Below are 13636 nucleotides of genomic sequence, written 5' to 3'. Positions count from 1 at the left end.
GGACGTAAGCTATTCGCACTGGGTCTTCTCATGTGCATATCAGCGTAATTATGCACGGTTCATTAGAATGTGATTATCACATGATAATAAATGATATTTTGTTTCTTTTGTATATAAAATGGTCACACTGTGGATACTATAAAATTACTTCTTTGCAAATTCACATGCATTTTGACTCTCAAGCAGCACAGTCCATACCCAGTGATGTTTTTCAAATAATGAAAAATAATTCCTGCTTTACCAAAGCTGACAATAATGTTAATGTCTGAGTATGTTTAGAGATTTGGAAAGTTATATAATTAAACAGTAGCATCTATTATGTGATTTATGATGCATGAAATACTGTGTTAAGTACTTTAATACACTTAGAAGATGGATAGCAAGCCAGATAGACAGGTATGTTTTTTAAATTAACATTTGAAAGTATTTAAACATATGGCTATTTTCTTCTTTTTGCAAATGAAGGAACTCAGGTCCAATACAATTAATAGATAAAATTTCAACAGTAAGTCAAGAGAAAATACTGAAACCAACTAGCTTTCTTGACTCGGGGCAATGTAACATAAAATGAAAATTAATAGTAAAATAATTCAAGATAACATCAAAATTATACAGTGATAGAACCTCATGTGTAGTATATAAAGACATTATATAATGTTCCATTCTAGTGATACAAGTTTTAAAGTTTTAGAAAAAGAAGTATCTCTTCTTGGGGAAAGAAAATTTAAATACCAGACATCCATCCTCCTAGAAACTGTTTCAAGCACCTAAAAACAAACAATTTATCACTAGGAAAAGTAATAAACTATTATAGATGCCTCTTACCCTCCACTGTAACTGTTCCAATGGTTGACTTTAAAAAGGAGGACACAACTTATTTATAACTTGTCAGTATGCTAGTACACTATTAAGAATTAAACTCAAATTGTGATATGAGAACATGCTGATGGAGTGGAAATATAATTCCATATTTTGAAAATAAATATGAGTCTCCTTTGATCCCCAAACTACTGTTCCCCATCTAAATGTGCTCTCTTCAAACTAAAGAAAACGCACACATTGTTTTAGATATGGAGAGAGAAACAGAGATAGAGTAAACGTAGGAAAACATTACTAATTAGTAAACCTAGGTAAAGAGTATTCATTGTGTTACTCTTTCACCTTTTTGAAGTTGGAAATACTCACTCCCAGGGTAGCCTGGATGGCTCAGTCAGTTAAGTGTCTTCTTCTCTTGATTTCAGCTCAGGTCATGATCTCAGGGTACTGGGATCAACCCTTGGCATCAAGCCCCATATCAGGCTCAATGCTCAGTGGGAAGTCAGCTTGGGATTCTTTCCCTATTCCTTTCCCTCCCCTTCTGCTTCTCCCCTGCTCGCTCTCTCTCAAATAAATAAATAAAATCTTTTTAAAAAAAATCTTCATTCCCAGTGACCTCTCCTTGACCTAGACACTTTCACCTTCCCCATCTGTCCTGCTGCCATTCCTGGATATTTTAAATTCATATAATTTTAATTTTATAAATTGTCTGCAAATTTCTATGACTTTACCAAACACAGACACACAGAAATTTTTTTCTCTCTCTCAATTCATTAATCTCTTAGACTGGTGGTTTTCAAGTACTTGGATATTATGGAATCTATGTGAGACTCCTCCAAAGTTCTCCAAGGCTCCAGTTATCCACATTGTTTTGTCCACCTGGGACCAGGAAAAAGATCGTCAGCACCCTATTTTTCAAGGAATACCCAAAATGGTTCCTAGCAGACTGATGTGTTTAAAAATGCAGTTTGAAAGCAGTTTTCTTGGGATGCTTGGGTGGCTTAGTGCTTGAGCATCTGCCTTGGGCTCAGGGCATGATTCCGGGATCTGGGATCAAGTCCCACATCGGGCTCTCCTTGCAGGGAGCCTGCTTCTCTTTCTGTCTATGTCTTTGCCTCTCTCTGTCTCTCATAAATAAATAAATAAAATCTTTAAAAAAAGCAGTTTTCTTGAAGCCATACTATCCCTCCCCCTTTATTTCCAATCTGTGTAATTCACAGTAAGCCTCAATTGTGAGGGGTATAGGACAAGTGGGTCTGGGGAGCATGCCACGTGATTTGTGTTCTTTTCCACAAAAGGTCTAGAGAAGCAATCATTCTTATTCTCTGTCACAGAGAAAATGCCTTAGTTCTAGCAAGAAGTAATCTGAAATGGTCAACAAATTACTTTTTTTTTAACTTAAAGTACATGATGAGATTGAAACATATCTGTGTCAGACAAATTACTGGGAGCAACAGAGGTCTCACCCTCAAAGTACAAAAAAAAAAAAATGAGATAGTGCCAAGTGAAAATTTTCACTCCTGCTGATGTCTTTTCTAAAGAACAAGGGTTATTAATTCACAATTTCCTCACTCTGCAAGTCATAGGCTCTTACTTCCAAATTCCCTGTGGGGAAATCCCACAAAAAAACTCAAATTGCCATAGCTCTTGCTACATTAATATTTTAGGTGTTGCATCAGTGGAAAAACAGTGATAATCAAACATTTTACTGTATAATATGCAAACATTTTAAAGGCCATATAACAAATAGATTCCTCTGTACAACACTTCCACCCAGACAGTTAATAAGAGATATGTAGAGCTTTCCTGAGCTGAAGCACCAACTGTGCTATTTGGTGCATGAAGAACAACCAAATAAATAATTGTACAGAGCTCTGGACAAATATTTACCTTACAGCACTACAGGCTAGGTGGTATGATTTGTACAAAGTGGCTTAATTAAATAGGCTACCATGTAAAATATTTAGCCTCTAGTGAGAAGTTGTAATTAAACCTGTATCTGCAACATCATAGAGTACAAAACAGTTAGCAAGGTGGAGTAGCCCTACTGGCAGAAAGGGAACACAACTTTAAGAGATGTATGGAAAGCTTGCCCAATGAGTATTAGCTAAGCTTCCTTTTCTCTTCAATCAGGCCAAAGGAAATATCCTCTAAGAATAAAGAGCAAGACACAGGGATCAGAGACATTTTCTTTTATTTTTCCAACAAATATTTATGAAGTACCAGCCTTGCTTGTAGGTGCCTAGGATGTAGTAAAGACAAAATTCCTGTCCTCCTGTAATTTAGAAGGGTTGACAGATAACAGAGGGAAAAAAACCAATATGACAAACAAGCATGTCTTTTCTGGTGAATATCCTCTGGTAATGGCAAGTGCCAAGAAGAAAAATAAAGCAGAGTAATGGACAAGGAAGTAAAGTATGTATGTATGTATGTATGTATTTATTATGTGGAGGGGTCAGAGAAGCCTTCTTGAGCAAGTGAGATTCTAAAAGAAACCTAGACAGAAGCAAGAGAATGGGCCATATCAGCATCTAAGGCTCTCCCCTTCCAGGCAGAAGAACACCAAGTGCAAAGGCCCAGGAGTAGAAACATGCATGCTAGGTTTGGTGAAGAACAGAAAGGAGGCTAACCTGGCAGGAGAATAGCAGATGAGGTCAGAGGTAGCCTGGAGCCAGATAATCTTGGGCCTTGTAAACCATGGTAAACATTTTGGATTATTTCCTGAGAATCATTTAAATGCATTAAGCATAATGTTGCTGGTATCTTAACAGTGATGTTAGAGAAGAAAGCATCTATAAACATTCAAGGAGAAAAACTGGGAGACCACAAAAGAGGGGAAAATGGGAAAAGAAAGCGAATGGGATTTCACAAAGGGGGGATAAACTTTAGCAGTTGGACAGCAGGCACACTTGCCAGACCACCTTCCAGCATGTGTCTTGGGAGTTGTCATCGTTACTTTACGAAGCCATTTTTACAGTAAGTATTTTTAAAATTCAATATATTGAAGACTTACGGACAAAGGCTAGGAAAACTCCATTTATAGACTTGCATTACTGAGAAAATGCTTGCTCTAATTAAAGCAAATATGAGGCACAGATTTCTACCAGCTTCAGTTCAGTCCATACACTAAGATAATTTCTGTAAAAAACAAAAACAACAACAAAAAGAAAAGCCTCTAGGATACACATAAAATGTAACATAAGCGCGTCTAGTAAATTAAGACTGAGCACTAGCATTTTTCCAGATGCACCATCCCCCCAAGCACCTTTGCTATGATTCTTTGATACATTTGGGGATAGTGCACATCAGCTAATACTATGCATAGCATCATAATGTAGATGATAAATGTGAGAGGATACCAAATTTACATACTTTCCTCCCATTTTCCATAAACAGTAATTTGTTAAGTCCTAAAGAATGTCATAAGCACAGTTTTCAATGTTATGGGATATACACAATAATTAGAAGTCATTACCCTCAAAAGCACATTCTCCTTTTTTCCCTTTACTTCTAATCTCCTCATCCACCAAACCATTCTTCACAATGCCTGACCAGTCTCTTACCAGAGTAAAGGCTATTTATGGCAATCCCTTTCTCACTATCTTGCAGTGGGTCCCACTGATGATGGAATAAAGCCCCAAGTCTTGTTTATGATAGTGAAATCTCTAAAGTATGGCTGCACTCTACAGGCACAGTTTTACTTCCTATCTTTGCTACATTGCATCTTATCCTGTGAATTCAGTAAACTTTGCTCACTTTCCCCCATGCTCTGAATCAAATCCCAGCTCAGCCCCTTATTTGCTGTGTAACCCTGAGAAAATTACTTATCCTCCCTATGCATCACTTCTTTCTCTATTAAATGGAATTAGTAATACTGTATACCTCATAACTTATGGGTTTTTCATGGGACTAAATAAGTATAGAAATTTAGAATAATGTAACATACATTGCAAGTGTTAAATAAATGTGAGCTATTATTACTGTTATGTGTTAATGGAATTTCCTATTATTATTATTCTCTGACCAAAAAAAAAAAAAAAGGCCTTCCTGCCTACTCTACTCCCAGAAAATGCCTACTCATTTTTCAAGACTCCACATAAATATCACCTCTTCTCTAAACCTTTTCTAACACATTGACTGACTTTTTTATTTCTCCTGTGCTTTCATGACAAATTGGAGCATCATTCTTCAATAGCATTATTTACACACCATTGATTAATTATTAATATATAAGTTTGTTTGCCAGGCAGTATATGGGTTCTTTGAAGGCAAGGGCTCTATCTTTCTCAGTTTTTATCTCCTAAACCCAGAGTAGGGCCTGGAGCACAGTAGTCTCTCAATAAATGTTTTGTTCAATCAACTGTTCAATCAGTAAATATGGAAAGACATTGATATTTCTCAAAACTTTTCCAATGTTGCCAGGAAATATTTCAAGTAAATTGAAGAATACAAGGCACAGATTTTGTAGGCTTCGCTAAGAAACTAGCCCTAAATCACCTAAGTTTATGCCTACACTGTGCCTAAAATTTAGAGAAAAGTCAAGCATATACTATATTCATTGGTCTATTTTTACTCTTCCCCTAGTCATTCCAGTTTTGTATTGTCTGCTATAAGTTCCTGTAGACTATGAACTACATCTTTTAATACATTTGCATTCAATTATTAGGCACAAAAGTACATATTTCATGAACCTTCATGAAAACGGGAAAGATTCCCAAGATATAGGTAGAACTAAATGGGGGAAAGGGAGAAAAACACAAGTCTTTTTTTCTAATACTAACTCCAATTGAAAGAACATCATTCCTTGGGCAGGCATATTCCCACGGGTGAGCATGAATAGATGGACAGAGTGTGGTGTTCACCAATACATTTGCTCTTCAAGAGGAGAGTATAGGGAGAGGTGTGTGGGGAGCCCAGGATACAGTGAAGGCCATCACCAGTAACTCTTCACAGAGCACTCTGCTGATTGTAGAGGAGAACCACTGACTGCAGTTAGAAAATTAGCAATGGAAGAAACTTGAAGAAGTTGGACACTGTGGCAAGTGCCAGTCAGGAAAAAGCAGGCCACAGAGCCAGGTAGAAGAAATTACACCTCTGAAGTTGTCACCCTTTGGGTTAGGGATAAATAATATGTTGACCTAAGGACTCCAGCATTAATTTTCCAACTCCCTAAACATTTCATTGACACTTTGCAATGTAAGATGTGTTTTTTAATCTGTATTTTCTCATATCATCTAACAATGAGTATGGCGTCAGAACTCATTGTTCTGGGTTTCAGAACTGGGTTTCAGAACTCCAGGGAAAATTTGGAAATTTAAGATGATGATTCAGAATCAAATTAATGGTTAACAGAGTAGAAATGCATGGAAGAAGCTAAAGCAATTCAGAACATTTTTTTTATATCTGCAACATGTAATCTTGAAGAGAGCATGAATTTAGAGTACTCTTATACTCTAAATGAAACTTAAATGAGATAATACATGTGAACATTCTAGAAAAGAACTTCAAATATGGTAGGTGTTGGAATCCACACAGGTTGAATCAAAATTTCTTCTTGTTCACAGCAGTGCTCAATTCTATATGTTGAGGGTATTAAAAAAAAAAAGTTTTTATAGGACCAGTTAATAATCTTTGGATTTAGGCAGGTTCTTATAAGCCTTTTCTTGGTGTTCACTGAGGACCAAAAGCCAGATTATAAATATTATATGTTATATATAGATTAATCATCCAGAAGAATTTTCCAATCCCTGGGCTATCAAGTATTGAGATTGTATACCAAATGGGGTTAGAGAACTATTTTCTCCAGAGTCATAAAAAATAGGGCAGATTTCCATATGTCAAAGATGGAGTAATTGTGGTCTGCCCAAGGGTAAAAGGAAGCAGTGAGATAATCATTCAAATTCCTTCCAGATTTAGGATTGTTTAAATATTCTGATTAGTGACAATACACCAAATATCTACTTTTGTTTTCAGATATTTTAAAAATAAGCCCAGAGTCAATATTTCACAAGTGCTTCTTAAATTTTCTGCCATTAGCTCACACTTCATAACTTGGGCTTTCAAAACCAGAACTACACTTTCATCTGACCAAAATATGAAATCTACAAATAACTAAAGATAAAAAAAGTTGTTCAGTGGGTTTGGACATAAACTGCATCTTCTGCATTGTTTAGCCTCATCATGAAAATTACTTTAATTTCAATGCTGGAATCAAAACAATCCAGTCTTCTTAAAAGAAGCTTACTGTCTACTGTAAAGTAATAACATGTTTTTAGAGACTTCTAAGTGCATATCTTGGAATTTCTAACTTAAATGCATGGTTTGGAAAATACCAATCATTGATCGTGAAAGGATGGTTACATTTCATCATGACAGAGGCAAAAATAAAGTACTTACGCTCTTATTTACTCATGTAACTATTAGATATGATGCCAAAAAAAACATAACTTTTAAGATAAGTGAAAAAGTCATTCAAATACATAAGGTGTATATTTTCTAAAAAGAAATTTTCATGGAATGTTTCATGAAAATAAGTTTGAAAAATACTAAACACACACCAAAATAAAACAATAGAAATAAATGTAGATATGGACTTAATCAAGACCTGAAAACAAACTGATAGAGCATTACTAAGAATGATAAGAAGTGAAGTATGTGAGTTGGGAGGGAGAAAAAGGGTGGAAATGAATCATGGTCATAACTAAAGTCATTTTATAAGTTTGGTGACTAATGGATTCTTTAAACCTATATTATGGTGTATTATAACTAAGTCATATGTTTTGTGGGCTTTTTTTTTGACAATTTGTAGAAATTTTTGTTTTAACCCATCTAGAAGATCACTCCAATAGCATAAGTTGCCTTAGATATCATTTAATTGTTCTTCTTTGTAACTTGCTGTAAGAAAATTTGTATGATGCATGAGTGAAACTGGGTCTTTAATCACTTTAAAATTTGGGATCTTTTGAAGAGAAAAAAAATCCAGCATTTATAGCCTATGTTCCTAACACATCAAAAATCTATTCCAAGTAAAAGAAAGGTCACATTATTATATTCAGAAACTCTACAATAAGGAAAATATTACCAAAGTTTTAGGAGGATTTACCATTATCTGAAAACTAGCTTACTAAGATTAAATGTCCTTCTGGTCAAAACAATGGTTTGATATTAACACAAGTATTAAAACATATAAGTCTATTAGTTAATTGTACATTTTCCATCTTAGTTCTTTTTAAAAGAATTAATTATACCACATCCCTTCTCCTTCAATTATATACTACTTAGCAAACTATATGAAAATACACACTAATAATAGGACAGGAGTAAACCACCAGAGAAAGGAGTTCTTCAGTTCATACTTATACATAAATTTCTTTATACCTATGCTACATTGGTAGTTTTTAAAAAACTAATCACGTGCATTCCACATATGAGACTATAATTAAGATTTAATTCATCAAAAAGATGACCTAAAAAAAAAACTCTAATAAAACAATTATAAGAACTACAATCTGTTTTCAGAAAACACAAATAACCATATCATTTTTAGCTAGGTAAAGTATGTTTTAGCTAAACATGTGGTACCCAGCAAAAGCAAGCTACATATTTCTAGGAGTAAGTTGAATTTACCAATGTACTGTACAGTGGATGAGACAAACATTTCAGATGAGTGGAAATCAGAATTTAAGTAAATATTAATGTGCAAACTCAGATATCCTCTGTTTATGATGTTGGTTGGCAACCTAACATGCAGTCACAAAATCAGTGTTAGACTTGCCTATAAGGAGTACTAGCTCCCTTTATTGCTATGGTCCTTATGAAATAAAAACTATATAGATACCCAGTTTTGAAGAGTATCTTAATCTGAAAGAAAATACATCCTTCAGAGAAATCTGAAATGCCCTAGCATAGATGATAAAAGTTCATCTACTTTCTACTGTGCTTTTTTTCTTACATTTCATGATCATACTGATTTAAGGAAGCTACCCTATTGCATATAACATATATGTTAAAGGTGGCAGACTCAGTGCAATTTTTACAGAAAGTTCTTGAATTTATTTACTTGGTATTCCTAAATAAATTGGAATTTATCACTGCCTATAAATTTGAGTCACTTTTTTTTTTTTTTTTTTTTTACAAAAGGCTCTTAAAGACAACAGCAATTTGAATCCAAATAAGTCTAATTAACCATGCCATTTCAGAAGTGGGAACTTTGTTCTCCCTTGCCCTAAGTAAAGTCAATAAATCAAACCCCCACTAGTTTCTACACTACCAACATGGCAATGCAATAATGAAGTTTAACTTGATGCATTGTCTTAAGACATAAATTAGAACTAAGATTAAAATAGTAATTCTTGTACCAAAAAATCTACTACTAAAAAAAATCATCAACAACATCCACAAAGCACCCCCCAAAATAGTCAGCTATCACCTCAGCATAGATTAAACAAAAAACTGAATGTGTACAACTCCTCCGGCATTTAATTTACCTAGAATCGGCTAGGTATTCTTTCTAAGCAGTAATTTTAAAGGCCCCCTACGGTTAAAGGCTTATTTTATCTGGAAACAGCTTGGCAGCACAATGATAATTTAATACACGGTCCGCTATGTATTCTTCGGCGGACCCGCTCTCCATTCATTTCACACTCGTGTTATGCATTATGAACAAAATTCAAATGTTCTGTTTTCTACATTTCTGAATCACGGCCGCTAATGAAAAGCACTATAGACACCTCCAAGTCCCGTCTTACCATGTATGAGCCACAGTGAAGCGCCGACGTTGCCGGATGCTTTTATTCACCAGCAACTTTCTGAAAAAGCATGGTGAGTTCCTTGGTGAACTGCGTGGAGAAATTTTAGGTGATGTAGGTCTGTTTCCCGGTAGTCTTGGAAGCTCGAGTTCTAAATGCATTTGCTCCTTGAAAGTCTTTATGCAAACCTCAGATTCGGAAGCAGTAAGTTCTTTTGAAGACTCTTTGGCTGTCATGTCTTATATGGAGCGCCTGCTTTCACCAACCAAAACAAAAACCTCAAACATAGCAGAGACACAGCTGCAGGTTAGGAGGCTATGAGTCTGCAAACTGTTTTCCAGTTTAATTTCAGAAGCTGCGGCTCCAGTGTATGAGCTGCTTAGAGCAGGAGCAGCATACTCGAAGAATGGCAAGTCAGGCTGTCACAAGGAGCTTTATCAGCCTGGCTTTGCCTCTGAAAATGCGCCAAAGTGCTTCCTATGTCAGTAGCCTCCTTGTGGATGAGGTTTGTCTGCAAGCTACACACTGACACTCACTGAATTCATTCAGCTGAATATATCAACTCATGAAATATTCATAAGGGCTTCTGATAAATCCTTTACATGTATTTTTTTAAATCTTATCAAACAAGCTGCATTCACTAATGGATAGTCGGCAAGACGTAGTCACCTAGTCTCTTGTTTTGTTTGCACAAAAAGCAGAACTAGAGACCGTCCAGCATGTGTGATATTTAAAGTCTTCATTCAGAATTATCTTGCCCTGTAATGCACACAACAGTAACTCCACCTACCAAATGCTTATTGGCCTACGATTATTTAAATAATTGCACTCTGTTTCCCTCTCAACAACACCCTCCATCGCTCAGATTTTCACAGGATTTATAAAGCTACTGCTCTCAACACAGTGAAAACATTAAATCAGGGACTGTCAAAAAGCCTAGCTAAAACAGCCCCCCGAATTCCATTTCTGAATGAAAAAGCTGATTTGCTGAAGTTTCTTTTTTTTTCTCCCTTCTCCAGAAGATCCAAAACAGCATCAATATAAAAAAATGTCAGCTAACAGGAAAACATTGGATTTGGTTCATTCCCCTGAGGAATTTAAAGGCTAATCTTTATTCCAATAAACATTACCCTCATTCTTCTGTTTAAGCTCATTGTTCAAGGGTTGCCCACAGCAGCCAGTCTGTTAGTTAGATGCAAAGTCACTTCTGAAAGCCAAAGCTCTGCAGAACAGAAATGGAGGTAACAACACGGAAAAATGCTGCCCGGTAAAGTACAGAGTCCAAAGTCAAGCATTGCACGTGGGGGCAAGGGGGAGGTGTAAATGCACATGCACGCATGCACTCAGGTGTACAAGACAGTTTATGTCTGAGTGTGTGTGTCTGTGTGTGTGTGTACTTTGTTCCTAAGGGCATGCAAATGAGATGTACAGGCAAGGGAATCCAAAAAATGTCTCAAGTTCTAAGGCAGATCATTGTTACCTAAAATTCCATTTAGAAATAGACTGACATGCAGCTTCTATACTTCAAAAGGCACGTGGAAGTGAAAAGAATATGGTGTTGTTTGAAGTGTACGGATGTTGTGAAAAGTCTGCACCAGCAATGACTGCCGCCAGGGCCGGCCTGATCTCACAAAAAAATTGACAAAGCAGAACTAGGGCTAGGCAGTGAGAGTGGCAGTTAAGGAATGATTCACAGAAAGACTTCAGTGAATAAGGGAGACATTAATTTTCCTCTAAGGGTGAGGACTTCCACCTTTATAAAATCATTCACATATGTCACATACTCTGGCTGAACATCTGAAGGACTGAATAAGAGCAGACGATGACCTAGGAAAAGATGAGCCCCATGCCCGCCTTAGAGGGAAGTCGGTCAACCATAACAGAAAGGATTCAAACTCCTAGTTTACAGGTACTATCTTGGAAAGTTCTCAATATTGCAATAAAACCCTAAAAATATTTCAGGAACAAAAGCAAAGTTAGGGAATTTCAGAGTTGGAATAAATCCCAGTCATCACCTTGTTCAGCTCCTCCTTTCAAAGACAAGGCAATAGTCCTACTAAAGAACTTCAGTAACTTGTCCCAAGTTATATTTGCAGTTGACAGTAGACCTAAAGATAAAGTCCAGGCTTTCTGATTCCCAATAGAGCATTCTTTTATTATATGGAACCGAGAAGTCAAAACAGTCAGTTTGTCCCACTAGGCCCCGGCACATATTCTTTATATATCAACTGCCCTATTCGAGAATGGCTTGTTAGTAATATCATGGGAGGAAATATTGCTGGTACCTATTTACTTCATTATGAAAAAGCTAGGACTTTCCTCCAATGATAATGTGATTTAAAGCTGAGACAAGAGAATATATGATCCTACCAATATTCAGAGTGACTCATTTGCAAGAAAAAAAAAGGCAATTTGAAGTTACGAAGATCTCTCTCGTATTCACTTTTTAAGATTGCCAAAATAAAGTAAGCATTTCAGGGATTCTTTCTCTCCCCAATGATGGCAAATTTCATAACCTAGATTTAGCTGTATGTAAACCGGGGTTCAAGTAGGGAAATGTTGATAGACACTTACCTAAAACAGCATAATGATGCAACTGTAATTACTTCCCAATTCTTATTGGTAATTTTTTAAAAGATTTTATTTATTTATTCATGTGAGACACATAATGAGAGGCAGAGACATAGGTAGAGGGAGAAGCAGGCTCCATGCAGGGAGCCTGATGTGAGACTTGATCCCAGGACTCCGGGATCACATCCTGAGCTGAATGAAGGCAGGCGCTCAACCACTAAGCCACCCGGGTCCCCTCTTATTAGCAATTTATGTGACATTATGTGACATTACACATTATTCTTTTCACTGTCTACTATGACAAGCCAATATCCCAGTTAAAGAAATTTTGGGAGTCATCCTAAGACAGAAAATTCTCAAAAATAAAGTCTGTTCACTCCACCTACTCTAGATAATATTAAGGAACACCAAAGACAGTTAATTGAGATATAAAACTTAAAAGATAATCAGATTATTTTAAGTCTAAATGAGTTACTCAGAGGAAAGGAAATGCATGTCTACAGGTAAAAGCAGTAATGTTTGTTTCTAGAGTCAAAATGCCAAAGAAAAAACTCTATACCATGTTAACTATTGAAATCAAAGATGAATCTAGGAAGTAGGAAATGGGAGGTGGTATCTAAGAAAAAGTACACAAAAGCACAGTGAAAGCAGATAATACCCTGCTATACTTCAGCAAAGAATATACTGTTCTGAGAGAGACAGGAGAACTGGAAAAAGAGCCAAGAAGAAAGCAAACAGTTTATGTGCCCTTCTGAGAGCCCAGGAAGGAGCCAAAGTAAAAACCTTCCTATCTACATGCCGTGCTTAGCCCCTGGCATCTCAAAAAGAGAGATTAGTAATTCTGAGTCAATTTATTAGTGCGCAGGGCACCTGGGTGGCTCAGTGGTCAAGTGTTTGCCTTTGGCTCAGGTCATGATCCCGATCCTGGGATCGAGTCCTGCATCGGGCTCCCCCTGGGGAGCTTGCTTCTCCCTCTGCCTATGTCTCTGCCTCTCTCTCTGTGTCTCTCTTGAATAAAATAAAATCTTTTAAAAAAATTATTAGTGCGCAGATAGTTGCCCTTGGGAATTACTTGAGAATTCCAATTATAGCTATGTCTCAATTTTAAATTAAATTCCTGGTATCCACATCCTGTGAAAGCAATAAGAATCAAGAATTTATCATAACAAAACATCATTAAAGGATCTGGATAGAGTTATATGGGCAAAAACAATCAATAATGTGTTATTTATAAATATTACAGACAACTTGAAAACATTTTGACTTTCCATTAAATTGAAATGGAAAGCAAATTAATTATAACCAAAACAAAATGATAAACTTCTAGTGCAAGTATTATGATGTTGTTAAATGTATTTTAAAGGTTATGGCTCTGTAAGCAAATTATTTTAAGTGAAAACAATTACATTCTTCCCATATTCAATATCTTTCAGATTTTAAAAGTTTACCTGGAATTAACTTTCTCTGAACTGAGGGACCAATTTTTAACTAACTGCTATTAT

At 36.1% G+C, this 13636-nt stretch overlaps 1 protein-coding gene across 4 annotated transcripts in view; it reads right to left on the bottom strand.

Moving 5' to 3' along the window:
• PDE4B (phosphodiesterase 4B) overlaps positions 1-13636 on the bottom strand; it is a 541893-nt gene that overhangs the window by 343012 nt on the left and 185245 nt on the right. Inside the window, exon 1 of one of the 4 annotated variants that reach the window (XM_072820653.1) lies at positions 9564-10019. The exons of the other annotated variants lie outside the window; for them this stretch is intronic. Coding sequence (XP_072676754.1) covers positions 9564-9799 — 236 coding nt within the window. The 5' untranslated portion in view covers positions 9800-10019. Of the gene's footprint in view, positions 1-9563; positions 10020-13636 lie in introns of those variants that run through there. 4 annotated transcript variants of the gene reach the window in all.

This window comes from Canis lupus, chromosome 3 (genome assembly GCF_048164855.1).
Source record: "Canis lupus baileyi chromosome 3, mCanLup2.hap1, whole genome shotgun sequence".
NCBI lineage: Eukaryota > Metazoa > Chordata > Mammalia > Carnivora > Canidae > Canis > Canis lupus.
Note: the sequence above shows the minus strand (reverse complement) of the source record. Positions and strands in the feature narration are given on the sequence as shown.